The sequence below is a fragment of the Carassius carassius genome, chromosome 42 (genome assembly GCF_963082965.1).
Source record: "Carassius carassius chromosome 42, fCarCar2.1, whole genome shotgun sequence".
In the NCBI taxonomy this organism is placed as follows: domain Eukaryota; kingdom Metazoa; phylum Chordata; class Actinopteri; order Cypriniformes; family Cyprinidae; genus Carassius; species Carassius carassius.
Window position 1 is genome coordinate 18,835,645 of NC_081796.1, and position 22,762 is coordinate 18,858,406.

Sequence of the window (22,762 nt, forward strand, 5' to 3'; positions counted from 1 at the left end):
AAAAGCTGCCATATCGCTACTGCCCTACTTCTGCCTCTGGTCTGGAGGAACACGGTCCAAGTGAGTGAGTGCCAGGATATGCAAGAATTTGTAAGGAGTGAGTGCCCGGATGACAATCACTGATTCACTAAGGGGGGAAGCCCAGTCCTGAAGGAGGGAGTGTTAAAGCCAAACTGGGAGATTCCCCTCCTGAGAACCCGCCAATCCCTCCAGTACAGAGTCCTGGAGATCCCACACACTCCTCACAGCTGACCAGTCACACAGAGACACATACACACACACTCAGCATTGTTTCAGGATGTCGGGCTACAGCTGAGATTAACAACACCTGTTGTGCACAGTCCAGTGGTGCATAGCAAGAACTATTGCCTTCAAACAGTCTATAGGTGTGCAGAACACAGTGGACCTTCAATTAACTCCACGGACACTTACAAAACCCTACAACTGCTTTACAGAAGTAATCAATGTTGATAACTAGAGACCACTATGACCCATGGCCATGGTGTGTGTGTGTGTCATGTAGCTGACTAACATGGATGAGGGTTTTGTCAAAAATTACTTAATTTAATAGTTTTGCATCATGTGCCATTGTTTTGTGTTCGTGAATTTTGCTTGAAAAAATGTTGAAGAAACGTGAAATGAAAAAAAAAACAAGAAGAAAACATACATTTTGGGGTCAAGTGGCACCGTAAAAAAAAAATGCTGGCAGGGCAAGTAAAATTTAGGTGAGCAGAAACAAAACATTTAAAATATTGATAAAAGTAATCAATGGTTAACACCACTGATTACCCAAGAGGACATTACTCAGGGACAATACAGGCTTATAGACATCGTCAAAGAGGAACATACGATCTATTTTCCACCTCTCCATGCTTGTAGATCCTGTCAGCTGTATGTATGGAATTCTGGGAGTCAGTTTCACTAAAGCCGCTTGCGCAACACAATTAACAACTTGGCTGGCCGGGCTCTCAGGCCCTTGAAGTCGGAAAGACCAACTCTATGCTCCATAAACAGGATGCCACACTTACCATTTTCCACTCAGATGACACAAGCTCAACCAACAGCTCTGAAAAGTGCATATTATCATGGTACGAGGAGATTTTCCTATTATGATAAGTCAGGACCTAATAAACAGAAGCCAAATGAGGCGAACTCTGTCTGATATAGACAGTGCTCTGGGTTTGGGTTTTGAGTATGTGTGTGAGAGCAATGTGTTATGCAACTCAACTGAGCAGGTTTCTGACCACAGAGAGCAGCTGTGAAATCTCTAAGGATCCAGTTTCTCTCATTGTACTGATGAATTTCAAGGTCACTCATAGTAAATGACAAGTGAGAGTCTGACACTCCATTCCAGAACAGAAAAATCCAACTGTTACTCTTAAACACTTAAAACTCAAAGATTTCAGAGACAGGTGCATTGTGGAAACTCAGAGAAGATCAATATAAGCACACAAATAAGCAGTGCATGACAGTATAGAGATAATCTAAAATATGTGAGGGACAGAAGTTTAAATAAAGCTCGCAAGTCGCAACATTTCTTGATTTCATTTGCATTAATTCATTTCTTGTTCTTTTTCTTTCACTATTCTTAATAGAATTGGCAAAAAGCTAACATAAAAATAATCTCAAATAAATTAATTAAAAATAAAAGATTAAATATTTCTTAATATAGAATATTAAAGGGGTCATATGATGCTATTTGAATTTTTCTTGGGAGCGTTAAAAGCTCTTGGTGCTTAAAGAAGATCTGTAAAGTTGCACTTAGTTAAGACTAAAGTCTCAAATCCAGTGAAATATTCTTCATCAAAGTTAAGACTCTGCTTCGCCCCTCTAAAACGGCTCATTCAAACATGCCCCCACATCTCTACGTCACTATGTGGAAAAATATTTGCGTAATGCCGCCTAAATGTTCAAAGAAAGAAGGCGTGGTTTCAGTAACCGCAGTTAGTGTTGAAGCAGCCATGTCAGGCAGATGCTGTGTGTATCTAGGCGAAAGCAAAAGCACTTTATTTGGCCTTCCGAAAGTAGATGCATTTAGGAAACTTTAGATTTCTTACAACAGAGCAGCAACGCATTTTATGGACGACCGTTTACTGAATCTAGGAGAGGAGGTAATTCTGACTTTGCTACTAAAATCTGGCACTTCTGAATCAGCTACTGTAAGTATGTTTTTTTATTATTAGTTTAAGTATTTGCTATTGACTGTGGAGATTTGCACGTGTGTGTGTGTGTGTGTGTGTGTGTGAGTGAGTGAGTGAGAGTGTGTCACATCACAGTGGAGTTTTTATTTATTTATATAATAATACTTAAGGGGCTAAAAACATTTGCAAATAAATAAATTATAATTACAATAATGTATATTAATATATAATATTATAATATTTTATACATTTATTTTTTTAATAATTAATATCAAGTGACATCAAAACAGATTAAAACAGATTATTTCAATAACTATCCAATATCAATCCATATTCTTAAGAAAAAAAGAAGTGTGTGCATTTCTTAAGAGACAAAAAGATTTCTAAATGAAGCAAATGGAAGAGAGATGGAGGCATCATTTTTTATTCATGCATTTCCGAGGGTGGATAGGAAGATCAATAGAACTAATCAATTATAAGTGAGCTAGTCTTCTCAATGTGGTCCAACTCAAAGCTTTGGCCCACAGCACTGAACTTTCTGTAATATTTCAACTGACAGAAACAATCAGGAGCTGAATGACTAATCCAAAAAGATGTCTGAAGACAACTAGGCAAAGAACCCACAAAAGCCAGAGCATGTATTCTGGGTTTCTGTGGTTCTTAAAGGTCAGAGGTTTGAACTGAGTCGAAAACTAAAATCTGATTATCTTGTTTCCAGGCTCCTCTGGGTGGTTTGCAAGTCACAATAATGCCGACTGTATCCAAACTGTGTCTCCCTTTGTGTCCAACTCCACAATATCAAGTTCCTGAAAATGTCTGTGCTGCCTGTGAACTTGAAATGTCCGGAAAGCAAAGAAAACATAAAAGAGATGAAAAGAAAAGACAAAAATCGAAAGAAATAAATGAATGCTCTGTCCTCCTTTCCAATGCAGAGAAATCAAAATTTCAGTCAGATTCATTTGATTTTGACAGATGTCAGAAAGACCAGACCAACACACAACAGCAAACAGACAGTCAACCAGGTTTTGAATCAAAGCTGCCAAAAACTCATCTGTATCACATTTCACCTTAAAACCAAATAGATATTTTGCATAAAGCAAACGAAGCCTATCATAAAAATAATGGCACAATCCAAATCATAACTCTCTTAACATTGCATTTTTTTAGGCAAAAGGGTAATACTTCATTTAAAAAAGTTAGCTTATGAACATACAGCAAACAATACTTTTATTTGCAACTTCTACATAGACTAAAGTTTGGGGTCAGTAAGATTTTATTCTTAAACTGAAAAAAGTGACAATAAAAGAATATTGACAGTTTGACAGTTTCCACAAAAATATTAAACCATTTTCAACACTGATAATAATAAGAAATGTATCTTGAGCAGCAAATCGTCATATAAAATGTATTGAAACAGAAAATAAATATTTTAAAATGTAATACAATTTCATAATATTACACAATAATACTTATTTAAACATAATACTTATAACATGAAAAACATCTTACTGATCCCAAATGTTTGAACGGCAGTGTATACTTGCCGTGTATAAATGTTTTAACATTGACTTTAAATTAAGTGCATATTTATAAACATTTTTAAATTATCATTAAATAAATGTAATGTATTATGAATTAAAATGTACATAAACTGTGACAATATATTAATACATTACATTTAAATTAATTAATACATTTTCTTTAGATTTTAGGGTGAAATAAGAGCCAAAAGTGTTCTTGATAGATTTCATCTGAGCCACTGTGTAACATACAAGCACACAAAAGAAATTCTCAACCACAAACACACGTCCTCGTCTATGTCTAGTCATTGTCAATGTCCCTATTAGTTTTGTTTCTCAGGGGCCCTTTTCTGGAGCCAGGTCCACTAATTGCAAAAGTTCATACTGTGCCAAACTTTCAGTCTCTAGGGCACAAAGCATTCGCTCATTAGAGAAGGACGCAACAAAAGAACACATGCACAGCACAATCTGAAACAGAATTACGAGTAAGTGTGGCCAAAACTGGTGAGCTGAGGGAGATTTAAAACTATTTCATGCTCTAGACTTTGACGTAGTTCTTCCTGCTCAAAACGGCAATGAGCAAAAAAACACAACAATGACATAAACTACACTTCCATCTACTGTACACACTACATCCTTAGTACATCATCCATTTCCTTCTCATGCCCTCTTCCCTTGACCTATAAGAAAAATGTATGAAACGTCTCCCCCTTAAAAGTAAGGTAACACAGCTAACGGTTTAAATCAGATCTGCTCAACCTTCAGAAACCATTTGTGAGCTGGACATGCTGCAATACTCACAGAAATACTACAATTACTAGCTTTAATCGGTCTAATAATTCATATTGACAATACCGAAGGGCTCTCACCCGTGTGTTTTTCTGCCTGATCCACAAGGGAAACATTTTCAGCATGGTCCTGTCCACATGTCAGTCACTTCATGCTGTGGACGGTTAATCCAGAATCCTTGTCGAAGATGGCAGGGGTGGACACTTAGGCGGTCCGACTGTGGTGCAGTTATACATGCACATAAAAGACAAATAAAAGGAAACGCCTGCCCAGGAAGGGCCTACAGCTGCAGGTCAGCACTGAGATTAGACCATGTCCCGCCCTGGTTTCCTAGGCAACACCCACACAGGAAGAGGCACATCTGTCCAAAGAGAGCATCACTACTATATCAGCCATGAACATACAAGTAGGGCTATATATATGAGTGTGTACACTCATGCAAAGAAAGTCTCAGTTTCCTGTTGCTTGGTCTTTCATACATCCTCCACAGTTAAATAATGCTTGGGACCAGGATCATTGCTAATATTTTAAGGTGTGGGGCCCTTTTAACCCAAGAGATGCTGGAAATTATCTTAAATAGCCGATCTTTTCCAGCTGAGATTCAGTCTGCGTCAGATCATCCAGGGCTGAACCAGTTCACGTGGCACCGGATCAAGTTCAAAGTTGTGTGTTATTTTTTCATCTGCTTCATCCAACTTCCTGTGCTGAATGACAGAGCAGGAATCCTCCCATCGGCCCCCTGTTCTTGGAAAGCTCTCAGGAAGTGCGGCACCCTGACGAGGACATTACATCACCTTCAGATCCTGACCTCGCAGGCATGTAAAATCCTCCTCTCACGCGTGGAACTGCGCCAAGACTGCCTCCCAACATGCCTTCAGATGTGGAAAAACATCGTCCCTGTCTCCTTCTTGTCTCAGAGAGAAGAGAACAATAAACAGCACAGAGCACCTAACGTTGAACGAAGCTGAAAACAGAATCTGAAGAGTTTATTGATAGAAAGACAGAATGATGTGAGACCAGGGTCTAAAATTAATTTTTCCACATGAATATTGGACATTAAATAATGGAAAATAAACTACATCCTGCAAATTTTCTATAAGAATGTTTTCAAGAAGTTAATAAAAAGCAATTTAAAAAGTCAATAATGAAAACAAATAATAGCAACAACACTAAAATTAATCATAATAATAATAATGATGTTTATGATTTCTTTAAAACAAATTATATACATGCTATATTTTATAATGATAATATATATTTTAACAGTGATATTGTGAAATATTACTCCAATTTATTACAACGGTTTTCTATTTGGATATATTTTAAAATGTTATTTATTCCTGTAATGGCAAAGTTGAATTTCAGCAGCATTACTCCAGTTTTCAGTGTCACATGATCCTTCAGAAATCATTCTAAAATGCAGAGTGCTCAAGAAATTTATTATTATAATTATCAATGTTGAAAACGGTTTTGCTGCTTCATATTTTTGCTAAGACTGTGATACATTTTTCAGGATTCTTTGATAACATTTCACTTGAAATAAAATTCTTATGTTACATTATAGATGTCTTTACCGTCACTTTTGATTAATTTAATGTGTCCTAGCTGAAAAAGTATTCATTTAAATAAAAAAGTATTCAAAAGAAAAAAAAAATAACTTTTGAATCATATGTAAAAAATTGCATAGCCTCATTTGAATTTAATATGTCCAGTGGACTTCCACATGCCATGTCCTTCATGCAGCGCAATGGACAGCACTTACTCATCCTGACACAGCATAGACTGCAGTGCACACTGCAGAAAATAGCAGCATTTTCTCAGTGAGTCTCTCCTGCTGCTTCTCAGACGTGTCTGTCTTATCAAAACACTCACTGGAGTCATTCACAATTATTGTCGTTGTGGCACTGGGCCACCGATGTATGAGATGAGAGGCGTTTTAACTGCAGAGAAGACATTTGCATTAAAGCCAACAGAGACAAGCTTAATGAAACCCCTCTCTAGATCTCAATAACTTTTCAACAACCCCCCCCCCCCCCACCCTCCACAATCTCTCTCGTAAAATGTTTTTTCTTCCTCTGCCTTCAATTTCCTCTCTGGCTGCAACTTTACTTTCCTTGTTTTTTTTTTTCTCACATTCCTTTGTCATGTGTTCATCTTGGCAGAACAGACCAGAGCTTAAAAATAAGAATGAACAATGGATCAAAGTCAATGTGAGAGAGTTTCAGACCACTTGACGGAGCTATCATTGCGCTATGGAAAGACTATGTGCGTTCCAGCCGTTTTACATTTATCTGACAACATCCGTGTGATGTGGTCTAAATAGCAGAGTTAAAAATATTCTATAAATAAATAATGTTTGCACCATATGGAATATTTAGAAACTGTGCTACATTTTAAATACATTCTTGATTAATAAAAGTAAACATTTCTTCCAAAATAAATCATTCTTAATTTTTTTTTTTATAAAATACATACATACATACATACATACATACATACATACATGTATGTGTATATAAAACTTATGAGTATATTTATGTGTATATTTCCTTCACAGATCAATATATGATGCTAACCCCCACCCCTACCCCGAGGTGAAGTGGCAAGGTAGGGCAATTAAAAATCTGACCTATTGGCCCGACTGTGCCAGCAGAATAAAATCCTCACTGTTGATCCCTGCAGACTGAAGCTTTGTTGCACTGTGCCCCTCATCATCACACCAAGATACAGAAAGACTTTCTGGGTTCTGACCGATCCCCCACCCCACTTTTGAGGCTGTGAGTCTGCCGTGCTAATGAGAGCCTGTCCTTGCAGCTCTTGTGGACAGGAATGAAGATGAATCAATTCTCCCACACTTATTCAGCTGGGAACATAGACCAGAGTTTAACCAACACAGATTCAGAGGGTCTCGGACCACTCCAAAGTCACACGCCACGTCTCTGACACACACCCACTCTTGCTCTCTCATACATACAGAGTGCCGTCACACCACTATTGTGTCCAGGTTATGTGGGACGTTAGAGGAAAGAGCTTCACAATGAAAGATCCACAGGAAGCCTTTAGTAAGAATTAATGCCATTACCCAGTATAACCTCTGTGAGTGTGTGTGTTACACACATCATGGACACATGGATCCAAAGACCCAGCAAACAGGCAGAGAGGGCCATCACTCTCAGCAAGCTCTACTGATCCTCAAGCACTAGAGGACTGTACGTGACCAGCTCTGACCCATCACGACGCCGCTGGGACTGAGGATGGGGTGGGGAGGGACTGTGACTGAATCACCGCCTGGTCACGCCATCAGCATCATGTGTAAACAGGTCTTAATAGATCTGTCAGTAAACAGACCCATGTTTTAATCAATCAAGAGGGTATTGTGGGTATTTTATACCAATTGGTGCAGGATCATATGGCCTGTAACTGAAAATAGATGGACTGATCTCGGTTGGGAAACAGGAAGGAACACTGCAGAGAAATGTAATCCTGAAAAAGCCAAAGGTTTACATAAACCGAACACAGTAAACACATTCACATTAACATGAATATGCACTGGACTCGAAAGACTGCCTAAAGAGACCTAATTTATCATGAAAGTCAGAACAATAGTCAGAAAAGCAGAGTTGTGTCATACATTGCTACACTACTGACAATTGCCCACAAAATTTCGCAAATGTTCCCACAAATGCACTTTATGGCAGGGATTCCCAGACCTTTTTGTCAGCTAAACCTGTGTCTTCTAAGATTTTCAAATGAATATTTCAGTGAAACAGTGTCTTTTGTGAACATTTTATTTTGAATGTTTTTATTTACATTTTTTCATATTTGAAGGATTTCATAAATTATTGGCTTTCCATCAACTCTTAAACCCCTCTGTGGTTCCATCATAAACCCCTGATCCTGGTGTTAAGGAATTTATTTTGTTAAATCACTTTAAAAATTAAAAATATGGTCAAATTTTGCTGACAAAATCCAGTCATTTAAATGGAAATCCATGTTAACTGGAATTTCGAATAGGGCTGACAATAGCATACGTCTTAGGAACAATCTGTATGATCTAATATATCATTCATTTCAATTTAATACATTATTCCAATCCCTAACCTTGATTATGAGCAATAGTGGTGCTGGCTATTGACTGATTCCACAGCAAATTAAAATGCTCTCAGAGTAATGTTTAAGCTGTGTTTGTTACTTAATCACAGTCAGGCAAGTTCTGTGAATCAGGTGTGCAGGGCCATGCTGGAAGAGTGAGTCAGAGTAGATAAAAGACAGCATGATGTCTCGGCACTCTCTCACACGAATGACTGCAGAAGAAGACGAAGAGATGGAGAGAGAGAGGTAAAAAGAAGCAAGAGTGGGTGTCCGAAAGCGAGAGAAAGTCAGTCCAGATGGCCAGAGAAGATTAAATACCATCTGCCAGAGAGATCTGGAGACATAGCCAAACATTAGCACAAACAAGCGACACACACCCCGCACATAGACATGGATGTTGCTGGACACATACAGTACATCAGTGTCAGAGTCTGATCACAGTGCCTGGGAGTATGACAGAAAGTCTAGCTACCTGATGAGGGGATAGATGGAAAGGAAAGGGGCTCTTCAACTCATTTTGAATTAGGGCTGTAGCTATCGAATATTTTAGTAATCGAGTATTCTACCAAAAATTCCATCGATTAATCGGATAAAATGTGTTTTTGCTAAATTAAAGTGCAATATTAATTATGCAAGAGAAAATAAGACTCCTGGGTCTCTTAAAATGAACAACTAAGTTTCCTTTTTAAGAAAAAATCTATTTTTATTTTTTAAATGCATAGAATGCAATGCATACATCAAAATACACATTTAATTATTACCCATTGTTTCTCTGTCTGTACTTGTACTGTGAACAATGACAATAAAGTTGACAGATAAATTAAGTGCATTTAAGTGTCATTCAGTTGGGGTTTTAAATAAAGCATTTTCTGAGATGCACAATAAACATTAAACACATAAAACATTAATTTAATTTATTGCATAGAATGCAATGCATACATCAAAATACACATTTAATTATTACCCATTGTTTCTCTGTCTGTACTTGTACTGTGAACAATGACAATAAAGTTGACAGATAAATTAAGTGCATTTAAGTGTCATTCAGTTGGGGTTTTAAATAAAGCATTTTCTGAGATGCACAATAAACATTAAACACATAAAACATTAATTTAATTTATCTTTTAATTATTGAAAATTAAGCAAACCTAACTTTTTGGTAAACGAAGGGGATTTACTATTAAAAATAAAACATGGAAGAAATATTGTGTGATTAAACCTTAAAGAAAAATGTTTTTTTGTTTTTTTGTAGTAGTAGTAGTAGTAGCCCAGGCTATGTACATTCTGCTGAACAATAGTCTTTAACCGGACTTTTATTTTGACGGGTTGACGTACCTTTAAAGTTCTGTGTATGTGATGTGACGCTAGTTTTACTCAAATCAAACGGTCAAATGCTCATGAAGTGGCTGTCAGAGCAGTTCTGGAGATGTTGTTCATGTGTTCACGTCTTTATTTAGTGAGAGGAAAGACGGTGAAATCACCGCGAGTGTCACGCGCGTTTCCGCGTGTTTATGAATGAAGAAGCGCTTCTGCGCCATTCATTAACAGAGACACGCAGAACATGCAAGATTCATATTTAAACAGACTGTTCCGGCTTAATATTTTAAGATATTAATATCGTGATTTGATGTAAATGCAATGACCTATTTTAATTAATTCATTCAAAATTCGGCAAATTCCGTGCCATTCCGCGTTAAACTTTAAATTCTGTTTTTATGACTGGATTCCGCGATTCCCTCCGCCTTTTCTACATCGCGGAAATCATAGGGCCCTAGTTGTGGTATGCCAGCTCTATCTTGCAATGGACACAAGCCACGACGTTCTCTTTACGTTTGCCCGCGCCCTCAAATCAAAACACTGCCGACTCCTTATAGTATGCACTTCAGACGCAGCGTTTGTGTCTCCTTCCACTTTGTGGGTGACGTAAACGCGTTGTGTCACATTAAAAAAAAATTGCGAAAGAACCTGACGTGAGATTTAAAATAAATTAAAAGAGGCTTCGAGGCAGAGGAATTTGCCTCGATCATTTTTTGTAATCGAGTTACTCGAGGAATCGTTTCAGCTCTATTTTGAATTATGGAAAAATCTCACTAGTGTGAGTTGTCTTCTCTTCCTCTTCTGAGTTGTGTTGATTGTACGTGTTGGATCAAAAAGTCTTACTGTTTTTGTTAACCACTCTGTTAGTGTGTCTTCTAAATGCTTCTCATCTAAATTTAAACAAATCACCTTAATATAAGCTGTACATTTTCACCAGAGGGAGCCAGCAAGCGGCTAAACTGTAGTGATTCGCTGTTTTGTATCTGTTTTGAGAATGATTTTAAATATAATCCCATTTATAAACTCTCAAATGGCTTCCATGTAAAGTTAAGTGGCTGATTGCAAACTAAATGTAATGAACACACACTTTAATTCCTTCCTTCCCGTTTTATTAGCTATTCTGAGAAAGAGAGCTGCTTTAAGACTATTTAACTGAGCACATGACTAATGCATTCACACACTCTCCTACTCATTAACTCTCATTACGCTACTGAAATACTGTTTACCCTCATACGCCCCATTAAACACAGGGATCGGAACAAGTCCAGGTGAACACACATAGGCACATAAAAACAACCAGTCTACTAAACAGACAAAAAACCCCTAGATACACCCACATGCATTTATAAAGCTGAACCATTGATGGACATGTCATATGTACTCATCATATGACAACTAGGAATATTTCCCCCCACTAAATTCTCATTAACATAATAATAATAATAAAAAAAATCTGTTTTTTTATTACTATAATGGATAGAAAGATATATAATGCAAAATATATATATATATATATATATATAAAATATAGAAAACATTATCATACTTCATTGGCAATTTTTGTTCTCACGTAAAACTCAAATAATAAGTTATTTATTTATTTTGCATTTTAGGATTATATTTATGATTTAAGGTTGTTTAGTTATTCGTATTGGAAAACAAGACAAGAATATTGTGAAAGATATGAACAAAATGTGCAGTCCATGTGACATTTAATGCCATGACTTCTGCTCTGATTTAAGACCCTTTTAAGGCCTTAATTTGTGCAATTACAGTATGACAGTAATGATACTTTTATGACAGGTACCATTGATAGTGACAAGAATAAAAAAAAAAAAAAATTATATATATATATATATATATATATATATATATATATAAACTCTATTAGACAAATTATGGCAACGTGAATTAAGAGAAAAAAATATGCTTGATTGTTTTGAAGTGTCCCATTTACTTATTTTTCTTATGTAAAATATGACTGAAGTGTTTTCATGAGATTCTCCAATACAAGGTCAAACACAAGTGTAGATACAGAAGGAGCGAGGAAAGAAACAGTACGCATCTAACCCACATCAATCGTGTAACATTTGCAGCTTTCAGACACTTTATACAATTGAGTGTGTTCATTATTGGCGGGGACATTTAAAGAGAAAAACAACATATATTCTAGAGAATGTTTTTGATGGCCCAGCTTTCCTTGTAAACAAGAGCAATAGATCCATATGCCCTGCATTTAAAAAATCAATGCTTTTCAGCACCAGCTAGGGAGGAAGACGGGGGAGTGTTTTAGTATTTTAGATGAGACCTAAAAAGTCTTTGCCGTTTCCTATATGAGGTCAGACTGCATGATGTCATAATGGACTTGTTACATGCGCATTACGAAAACTCATTAATGGCATCTGAGTGTAGGAAGAATCCTTCCTGAGCAACCATTACGGCTCAAACAGAAATGCTCCCACAAACAAAAACAATGAGCATTTTGTTGTCTAGGCTGGTATCCTTTTAGCAAGGGCATAAGAATGCTGGCCCCCCATACAGTGAGTATGGTACAGTGTGGCTCAGTGTGACTATAAGGGTGCCCATGTAACAAGCCGGATTTCCAGCTTCTCCGCCATGCACACGCTAATCAGAGCACCAATCGTTTCAATTGCTGTCTATGTGGAACACATGATCAATAGCTAACTTTTATCACCAGCTTGCCTTACAGATGCACGTGGAGGGGCATTTCAGACCACCGTCTCAGAAGAGCCACTTCTCTATGCTGCATCCTTGAAAAGAAGCTCCTTGACAAATGTCAAGTGTTACAAAACACTGAAGAGGAGATCAGAGCCCATGAAGGGACATGGCAAGAAAAAATGAGATGGACAAGGATAAAAAAAAAATAGAAAGAGCTTGACAAGAGAGCGAGAGAGAGAGAGAGAGAGAGAGAGAGAGAGAGAGAGAGAGAGACGTAAGGAGAGTGTAGGAGCGGAGGGAGGCATGACACTCACTTGACATGGTAGATTTTCATCTTCTCCCGTGGAGTCCTCCAAGACATGATGGGGCTCCGTCTGTCATGTGAGAGAAAAGTGAATATGGAAAATCAGTGTCTCATGAACCATTGCGAATAGAAAACACAATATAATGTGTTAAGGGGCATTGAACACAGTATAGCGCATAGTCAGACCTTTGACTAACTGCGTAACACCTGGTTCACAGCTTGGCTTATTCTGGCCAAGAACTGCCAACTTTGACAGGAACAGACCATCTGACCAGCACAGAACAACCACAGTTCATTCTGTATTTTTATTATGTGCTTGACAATATACGAGTAAACAATCTCTAAGAACTTTGGAATCAGAATTTCTGTTTGTCCAAAAGTAATAAGCACTGGCTACTTCATTTTAGAACTTAAAACAAATCAGAAAACTTGCTTCAGACAAAAGTGTTTCAAAGGTTTAATGTCTCTAATTGATTTTTTTTTTTGACCTTATTTTTATGTTACAGTCAATACCCAATAAATAGCCAATTTTGTCTGAACATTATTTTGTCTGAATAAAATAAAAATGTCTCACAAAACACTATAATCAATCGTTTAAAATGCTGAATTAAAAGTGAATTTAGGCATCACAACATTATAATGTTCAGTTTAAAAAAATAGATATTAATGTTGAGATTTGCTAAAGATTACATAACAGTGTTATAAAAGTAGGTTTTTTTTAAAGATTAACTTTGAGTAATGAATATGGCAGCCCATTTCCACCACCTTATCAAAAGTCACCTTTTGATAAATCATAATTATGACTTAAAAAGACACATTTTACAATGTCATAATTGTAACATTTATATATAATAATTAGAAAAAATGTAAATCATAATTATGAATTCTAAAGCATGATTATATATATATATATATATATATTTGATATGGTGGAAAACAGGCTTCACAGTAAAGATGATCAATATGTAAAAATGGTGGAAATGACACTTAAATAATAAATTTTCAAAATAACTGTGGCCGATAAATAAAAAAATCTATAAAATCAGTCGATAACAAGTATGGTACGGATACATCATGCATCCCTAACCTGACAATCTTTAGCAAATATTCATAATACCCAGTTTCCCAACACACCCCGATGTTGTGTTGCTGTCAGACAATCTGATTGGAGCTTGTGAAATTCACAAGTGCTTTTCAGTTTTGTATAAAACATGAATCATCAGACGGTCATCCAACTGACTGTGGGCGGTCTGTAGGCGGTCCGTCTGAAGCTGAGACTACACTGAACAGAACAATCGCAGTGTGGATCAGTTTCTAAGTGTGATACAAAGCCTTGATTACTACAACAGACACACACTCGTGCCAGTATGAACGTCTGCTCCTCTGCACCAAATGACAGTGGTGGAACGTCTCGTTAGACTGGGCCTACATGCTGTCATTGACTGTTTAGGGTTAATTAGCCAGAGTGGCGACTCAGATGGGCCGATCTGTCACTGCGCGGGAGTGAAACTGATGGATGGCCCGTGATCATCTGCTGCCTGGAAGGGAACACTGTGTTACCTGCCTCTCTTTTCTCTCCGTCTCTTTCACAATACCATCTTGACAGCTTTATGGCTTTATTACATGTGGATCAATGGGGTTGTAGCAGTCATTTCTGAACATTGTGCTATTCCAGAGTAGATGACAGAGCAGGTTGGACTGAATATGAGTTTTTCTAACATAGCCTACTGTATACGCCTGCAGTAATTTGCATGTATGTCGTTGAATTCACAGAATCGTTATTCTTTGAGAATCAGTGTGGGGAAAGTCACAGATTAAGGGGTATTCAAATTTCAGGAAATTTTTAGTGATGAAACTGATCAAACCCAATCTTACAGAGCAAACTTAGTTGTGGTAAAGTGATGTGGGTTCGTGATGACTATATAAATTAGTGGTTAAATAATTCCAATCGACTTTGAGCAACAGAAACAAAAAAATTTGTCTAAATTCCTCAGTTTTTAAATGCATTATTATCTAACATTTGATATATTGAATTGTATTCTATTCTAAGTTATAGCTAGAAATGGGTTTACACACTCTGGTGTCTGTTTCTCAATTAACTGATTCAGTAGAAGCATTTTACATGTTATGTCCATAAAAATGAACTGTAGTGGGAAAATGTTGCCCCTTGAAAGGACGGATCCCTTAAAATAAAAATTCTATGGAATAAGAAAAGCAGATATTAGGCAAGACTCCTTTTGCGCTCCACATACAGGAAAAAAAGTTGTTTGGAATAATTTGTGGGTGAGTAAATGATTAAAGCATTTCCATTTTCACATTTGAATTATAGAACTGCTCTTTAGAATTCCCGGGAAAACATGTACTTTCAGCCACAGGAACAAAAATGTAGCCTAAAATTCCTCAGATTTTAAACGTTATCAAACATTTGAATAGAATATTATCTAGTGGGTCATACATTCATAAGTTACTGTTTCAATTAATTGATTCAATAGAAGCATTTTACATGAATTGGCAGAAAAATGCCTTAAAAATCTTAAATACCCATAAAAATAATTACAGGGGGAAAATGTTGCCCCTTAAAGGGACAGTTACCAAAAGAAAAAGAAAAAAAAAAAGGCATAGGCATAAAAATTTCCCCTTGTACTCTATAAACTTTTTGGAATAATTGTGGGTGAGTAAATGAAAGAAATTAATTTTCACATCTTAATCATGTATAATTAATCTTTTAAAAAAAGAAAAAAATATTTTGTATCACCCCGATTTCATAAGCTATATGCTGTAAGCTATACACACACACACAAACACACACACACACACTATTATTGTTATAATTATTAATATATCAAACAGGTTAAATAAGCTTATTTACATAAATTCCTTGTGATAACGTAAAGATTCCCACATATTCATTACAATTCATCATTACATCAGTACATCAACACAGCACAGGTATGAGTCAGAACATCAGTCTCATTCATTAAAACTTCAGCCTCCATTAACAAATCATAGTGATCAAGCGAAACTCATATGCCACTTGTAAATTAACTACGAGTTTTTTTGTAAGAGCCCTTTGGCAATCGGGTCGTTTTAAAAGTATTTACGCATAGATATAACACGGGTCATTCTCTAGAACCGTTAATCCCCAACATCGGATATAGTCTACAGATAAAGATCTGGAACAGGTTGTACAACAACGACACACAGAAGTGGCCTCTAAACACACAAGTAATGCTGTTGTAATGAATATATCAGTGATATAAACCTTAATTTACGGTGGAGACTCACCTCGCTCGCCGCACTCCCGATTGCCATCTTTCGCCAAGGGTCAACTAGTTGTGCCAGGGGCATCTTGACTTTTTGGAGGTTCCTTCTTTTATGAATCAGATTCAAAAGAACAATTCTGAGCTACTTTGAAGAGATTGTGCCTGCTTGTTTCCGCGCTCTTGACACTGAGGGGAAGAGAGCTGGGAATCCGTTGCGTGCGTAACGCATCCGAAAGCGCAGCCACCTTTTCCTCCACTCACCTCTGTCAGTCAGTGTAGCGTTTCCATAGAAATAATAGGACAGTGCCCCTGATCTCGCTCCAATCGCCCTCTCTCTCTTTCGCCACCGTCCCCTTTTGACAGAAAAAAAACACGTTCACGCACTCTCTATTCACTTCCGCTTCTTTCAGTATGACGCGTCGGATTGGCTGATATGCTTGTCAATCATTCAAAGAGGGCGGACTGAAGCTACTGAGCTCGAGATGGACGGACAGGTGAGCACGCAGTTTATACGATGCACAGCTTGTGATCTGAGCTGACACGTTTTTATATAATAATTACAAATACATTAATATCATAGTTTACTGTATAGAAGCTAGCAAATCTGTACGGTCAGCAGTATGATGCGTACACATAATTATCTTTACTCATTCAGACTTTATGTACACAAAATGCTGAATTTCTTCTCTAAATGCAACCATAAATGAAAAGCAGTTTATGATCAATTTAATATATATAATATATATAATAGTATTTCTAAAGTCCATTTCAGTGAACAGTAGGCTACATCTCTTTTGCTTAAAATGAAATCTGCTATGCGCATTAATTTTAACAATACTGCGTAGTACGTGTCAAGTAGACTGATTCATAATCATATTTTTTTGGGGGGTGGCATCAAATGATATTGGAATGTATGTAAAAATGTACCTTGTCAGCGCACGTGGAGAGGGCGACACCTGCTGGTGACTCTATGGTAATTTCTCTTGCGTGAATCAGTATTTTGCATTTATTCAGGGGCGAGCACTCAAAACAACTGACACAAATGTAAGCCAAATTATTACATATTTATTAATTCCTATTAATTCCATCCTTAGTTATTACACATTTCAGCATTATTTGAAATCCAAAATTTCTTAGGGCAAATGTGCTGACTAATGTTCTCATAAGCTTAGATTCTAGTGAAAGTATTGGTACTAACAGCAATTAAGTCTTTGGGATATTATATTAAAATGATAAATGAACTCATAATTCAAGAAATTACAGCATCGCAATACTATAGGGCATGAAAATTATATCATCGTTACAAATAATTTTTAATAAGCCTACATTTCGTTTTGAAGACCCTGTATATTTTTATTTAAAAGAAATATTTCTACACATTTACAAGTAAAGGTGATGTACATTAATTTATTATTCATTTATTTAATCTATTCTAGTATTGCTCTAAATATTTATTGCTGTATGTTGTGCTAGCTATGTGTTTCCTAATTTATTAATAGTCAGCAAAACTGATTGCTAATAAGAGAGACAATAACAGCAGTTATGGAATGTAATTATGACTTTATGGATAAAACAATTTCATCCATCTTTTTGTAAGTATAAGTTAAGGAACAGAGCTCCTGTATTATGATGAATGAAGTGCTGAATCTTCAGCAGGTTCTTTAGCTGATGGACTTCAGCCTCATCCAGGGGTGGGTACCTCTGACCTCTAAAGGTGCATCATTGTAGAAGATGTGTTTGCACAAATCCTCCAGAGGGGGCTCTGGATCAGAGGTAGCAAACTGTGCTGCTTCTTCTATCTCCTTACGAACCTTGGCATCAATGTCCTGTCATTGTTCCAACAATATAACATGGTGATATAGTAGGTGTTAAGTTAACCCTCTGGTATTCATCAAGTACATGGCATACATAAAGTAGGCTACCTTGATCTCATCGAGGCTAGCCATGTTACTACTAATCATACAGTCCTTCAGCATAGTGATGGGGTCATTCTTACTGCGAACTTCCTGAATCTCCTCACGTGTGCGATAGCTAAGGAGAGAAAAGCACTGATTGAGAGAACAGCGAATTGTGTGCTCACTGAAATGATGCACAAACTACCTAAAACTAAAGAGGAAAGACTGTGATTATGGAGGCTACAGATGAGGATAGGGTCTTAAATTAACCAAGGAAGGATAAGCGCCTGCCACAGGGGGTAAGGTTGACAGTCAACCTCACCTGACCCCAGGATCGCTCATGCTGTGGCCGTGGTAACGATATGTCTGGAGCTCCATTAGTATGGGACCCTGAAGAGCACAGGCCAAACATTTGCCCACCAGTCACAGACTGGATCTCCCATCATGTTTGTTTGCAACACTAGCCCATGATTAAAAGATAAACTCTTCCAAAATGTAAATTTGCTGTAAATGTACTCAACCTACAAGATGTAAATAAGTTTGTTTCTTCATCAAAACATATTTGGAGAAATTCATCATTACATTACTTGCTCATTAATAGATCCTCTTCAATGAATGGGTGCCGTCAGCTGATAAAAGCATAGCAATAATCAACAAGTAATCGACACGACCCCAGTCCATCAGTTAACGTCTTGTGAAGCGAAAAACTGCTTCTGGCTAAAATACAAATCCTCTATCAGTAATATTGCTTTCTCCAGTGGAAAAAGTCATCTCATCTGAATCAGGACAGAAATATGCACAGATCCAGCACAAAGCAAAAACAGTCCAAAACATTTTTAAATAAACATGTTGGTGGATTTTGACTTTTTCCACTGGAGGAAGGGTTTAAAGTTAACACATTTTGATGCATTTGTTGTGATTACTTGTGGATTATTCTTTTGTTTTTATCAGCTGTTTGGATTCTCATTCTGACGGCACCCATTCACGTCAGATGATACATTGGTGAGCAAATGATGTAATGCTAAATTTCTCCAAATCAGTTCCAATGAAAAAAATAAAATTAAAAAATTAATTCATCTACATCTTGGATATCCTGAGGGTGAGTACATTTTCAGGAAATGTTCATTTTTGGGTGAACTATTCCTTTAAATTTTTGACCTCTCCTTGACTTGTTAAGCAAGTAAAATATGTCACTTTTCTTTTACCTTTCCAGATCTGCAATAATCTGCTGCAAACCTGGTGGCCTCTCTCACGCTGAGAACATCCATGCCATCCACCTGGAGAAAACAGACAGGCTTGACTTATTTGCCCACATGTGCCTTTTATGTATGTGTCTGTACAAATTACAAATTGAAATATGAACAGAAAATGAGGATGAGGCAGCTAGAAAAACTAAAACAAAAACTAAAAAAACAGTTACCCTCAGACCAGGAATGTAGTCTCCTCTCTTGTAATAATCTGTGCTTGCTGAGGCCCGTTCCACAGATGTCCCCATGCCATATTTATTATTCTCACAGATGAAAATACAGGGGAGTTTCCACAAAGCTGCCATGTTAAACGACTCAAAGATCTGGCCCTGATAAAGGGATTAATCAGATAAGACATTATTTTGCAAAAGCAGATCGTGTGCAAAATTGTGAACACAGGAAAACGTGCTGTCACCTGATTAGCAGCTCCATCCCCATACAGAGTGACACAAACCTCATTCTTACCCTGATACTGGCATGCCAGGGCCACACCTGCCCCAAGAGGAACCTTCAAAACAGTGAAATTTAGATTTATAAATGCCTGTTGTTGTATTCTTGTAAGCTATGATGCATGCATCTCACCTGGGCACCAACAATACCATTCCCGCCATAGAAATTCTTGGCATACATGTGCATAGAGCCGCCCTTGCCTTTGGCGACACCACCTCTTCGACCTGAAATCGATTGTACACGTGTTCATAGTAGGGCTGGGTATTGACACACAATTCTTTATCCGATTCCTAGAACAAGTTCTTGATTTGATTTGATTCAGATTCATTTGGTATTTTTTAGTTACATCGTATTCTTTTGGAAAATCAAGATTTTACTCAGCTCTGATAAACTGCAGGATTTCTATTTTAATGCAGCTTTATGAAGAAAGTCCTCACCTGTGAGCTCTGCCATGATCTCTTTCACAGACACACCTCTGGTGTAGGTGTAACCATGAGCCCTATATGCTGTGATCAGGTGATCCGTGGGATTGATACCAGCCTCGATGCCTACAGCACAGGCCTCCTGAGAGGTGGTGAGAAGTTAAATCATATCACAGTGACTGTGTGCAAACAAGGCATTCAGTTTAGTCTTACCTGCCCGTCATAAAGATGACAGAATCCTCGTATGATCTTCTGCTTGTAGAGCTGATCTGCCTTCAGCTCCATGCGTCTCAAGGTCTGCATAGTGCGGTAGTACCTGAGTCCATCCTCTCTGGTGAGCACCGTCTGCACTGAAGGGCCTTCATCCAAGCGATGAAGGTCACATCTCTGAAATTGAACAAGTTCTTGAATGAACTAAGTTGTTTGTGCATGCTTTTAAGCTAATATGGCAACTTTACCTTGATGTCAAAGCTGGCCTGAGATGTCAAATCAGCAAAAGAACGTGCTGATACCACAACTCTGGAGCCCTGGAGAGGAGTGGAATGCATTAATAAAACTGAGCAAAATCATTTTAAAACAGAGATAAAATGCATTTAACTTGACAAGAATTGACTAAATGTTGAAGACCATTATATCGACCCACAGTGAATAATGACACTAATGTACCTAAAATAAACACACTACCGTTAATTTTATATATATATATATATATATATATAATAAAATACTAAGCACATATATATGATAATAAGAAATGTTTCTTAAACACCAAATCAGCGATTCAGCATATTAAAATCTCTTCAGACTGGAGTAATGGCTGCTGAAAATTCTGCTTTGCCTTCAGAGGAGTTAATTACATTATAAATATGTTAAAATAGAGATAAAGTTATTTTAAATTGTAATAATATTTCTCAATATTATGTTTTTTACTTTTTTTTTTTATAAATAAACAAAAGCAGCCTTGCAGCAGAGACATTTAAACATTTTTTTTTAATCTTACAGACCCAAAATGTTTGAACAGTAGTGCATTTGTTTGGTTTGTAATTACAATAACTAAGATAGATCAGTTACATTCTTTCAAATTTGTAATTGTGATTTTTGCAAAAAATAAATAAATAAATAGAGTAAATAAATAAACATAAAAAATATTATTAACTAACTAGCTAACTAACTAATTCTTAAACCCTAATATCTTACTTCTGACACTGTTTGGGCACCCTATGAAACAAGCAAAAAGACTTTATACAACGCCATATTAAAAACTTAGCATTTTACTGAAATACATATTTTAAATGAAAAAGAATGATAAACATATAAATAGCAGAAAGACTGCATATCAGAAAAAGACCACAATATGGTCCATGATGACATCTGTGTCAGACCAAACTTATTATTATGCCATATTTCAATTGCACTTGGAAAGTGCGACAGACCGGGGAAAGCTAAAAACAACCTGTTATTATCATTTAACACATAATAGATTGACCAAATCAGGGCAGACTGCAATTTAATCAAATCTGGTCAGTTCAGGGGCTATTTAATTTACAGTAAACATAACTCTGCATCTACAAGGTCGATGATACTACAGAGATCTAGTTTAGCCTCGTCAAATCTTTTAATGCCTCTAAGCTAAACAGAGCTTGAATCTTTCAATGCTGTCTTATTAACAGCAAACAGATATACATTATGATACCTACATTTATTTTGGCACCACCCTTAAGTGTGTTTGCAATCACTCTCAGCATGCTCCAAAGAAAAGCCCAGCCTGGATGTGCAGAAGTGTTTCAGGAGGATCAACCCCACACAGTGAGCTGAAGCCAGAAACACTCACACTAGCTCAGTATGGCTGAGGATTTAACCACACTCTGTTTCAAGAATTAAAGTTCTGTTTAACTGTGTTTACAAATTAATATTGAAATAATAAATGGTAAAGTAATATAACAATTTTAAGTTATATTATGCACGTTTGTAATAATATGACGGATACAGGTAAATATTTGTATTATTTTTGTAAAATAAATAAATTAATTAAAAAAGAATTAATGAATGAATGAATGAGTAGAGAAGCAATTCAGGGAACAGTCTGACAAAATGACTGACCCATTTACATTTTTATATTTTTTATTCCTTATGGGAAATTATTTATAACTCAATCTTCTTGAGGTTTGCTAATCAATATACATTATTTTCGATGGTTCTAGGACTTATAAGCAGTAACAGGACTTTTATTTTGATGACTTGTAAAGAACGTTATTCACGGGCATCTGATTTTCGTAAAAAAATATATATATAACAGTGCCACCAAGCGGTAAAGAGCAGTTATAGCAGAATGCTGTCTTTTCTTGGATATTTTATTTCGCATTTTCACCATAGACTGTATGATTTTTCACCCACCTGTTTGGTTATGCCCCCAGTAATACAAATATGTAGACATTATTTTTTTATTATTTTGTAAAATGTTTGTCATATGATTTAATTATTAATATTTATGAAATAACTAAATATTTATATTTTTCTAAAGTATGACCGTTAAATTACAAATCTATAGGCTTGTATATTATATTATGCTATTGTGATATACTTGTTAATATATAATGTCACATATGAAATTAAGATTTTTTTATGTATTTGTTACTGTTACTC

The 22,762-nt window shown here is 36.6% G+C and overlaps 2 protein-coding genes across 6 annotated transcripts in view; both read right to left on the minus strand.

Annotated features, from left to right (window-relative positions):
• LOC132124040 (ribosomal protein S6 kinase alpha-3-like) overlaps nt 1-16,489 on the minus strand; it is a 32,154-nt gene extending 15,665 nt beyond the window's left edge. The window contains exons 1-3 of one of the 5 annotated variants that reach the window (XM_059534788.1): nt 16,367-16,438; nt 16,128-16,212; nt 12,853-12,912 (exon numbers count right to left, since the gene is read on the minus strand). In XM_059534788.1, the coding sequence (XP_059390771.1) occupies nt 12,853-12,912; nt 16,128-16,190 (123 nt within the window). In that variant the 5' untranslated portion in view covers nt 16,191-16,212; nt 16,367-16,438. Of the gene's footprint in view, nt 1-4,530; nt 4,688-12,852; nt 12,913-16,127 lie in introns of those variants that run through there. The other 4 variants (XM_059534785.1, XM_059534787.1, XM_059534786.1 and 1 more) reach the window with 4 other exon arrangements.
• Nucleotides 16,490-17,645: 1,156 nt separating this feature from the next.
• On the minus strand, nt 17,646-21,948 carry pdha1b (pyruvate dehydrogenase E1 subunit alpha 1b). The gene is made up of 11 exons (XM_059535046.1): nt 21,817-21,948; nt 20,578-20,646; nt 20,333-20,506; nt 20,135-20,261; nt 19,830-19,921; nt 19,663-19,755; nt 19,421-19,576; nt 19,206-19,277; nt 18,323-18,390; nt 18,028-18,136; nt 17,646-17,931 (listed from the first exon to the last, which is right to left on the minus strand). The coding sequence occupies exons 1-11, from the start codon at nt 21,862-21,864 to the stop codon at nt 17,767-17,769; spliced, it is 1,173 nt and encodes a 390-aa protein (XP_059391029.1). The 5' UTR covers nt 21,865-21,948; the 3' UTR covers nt 17,646-17,766.
• Between the last annotated feature and the right edge of the window lie 814 nt (nt 21,949-22,762).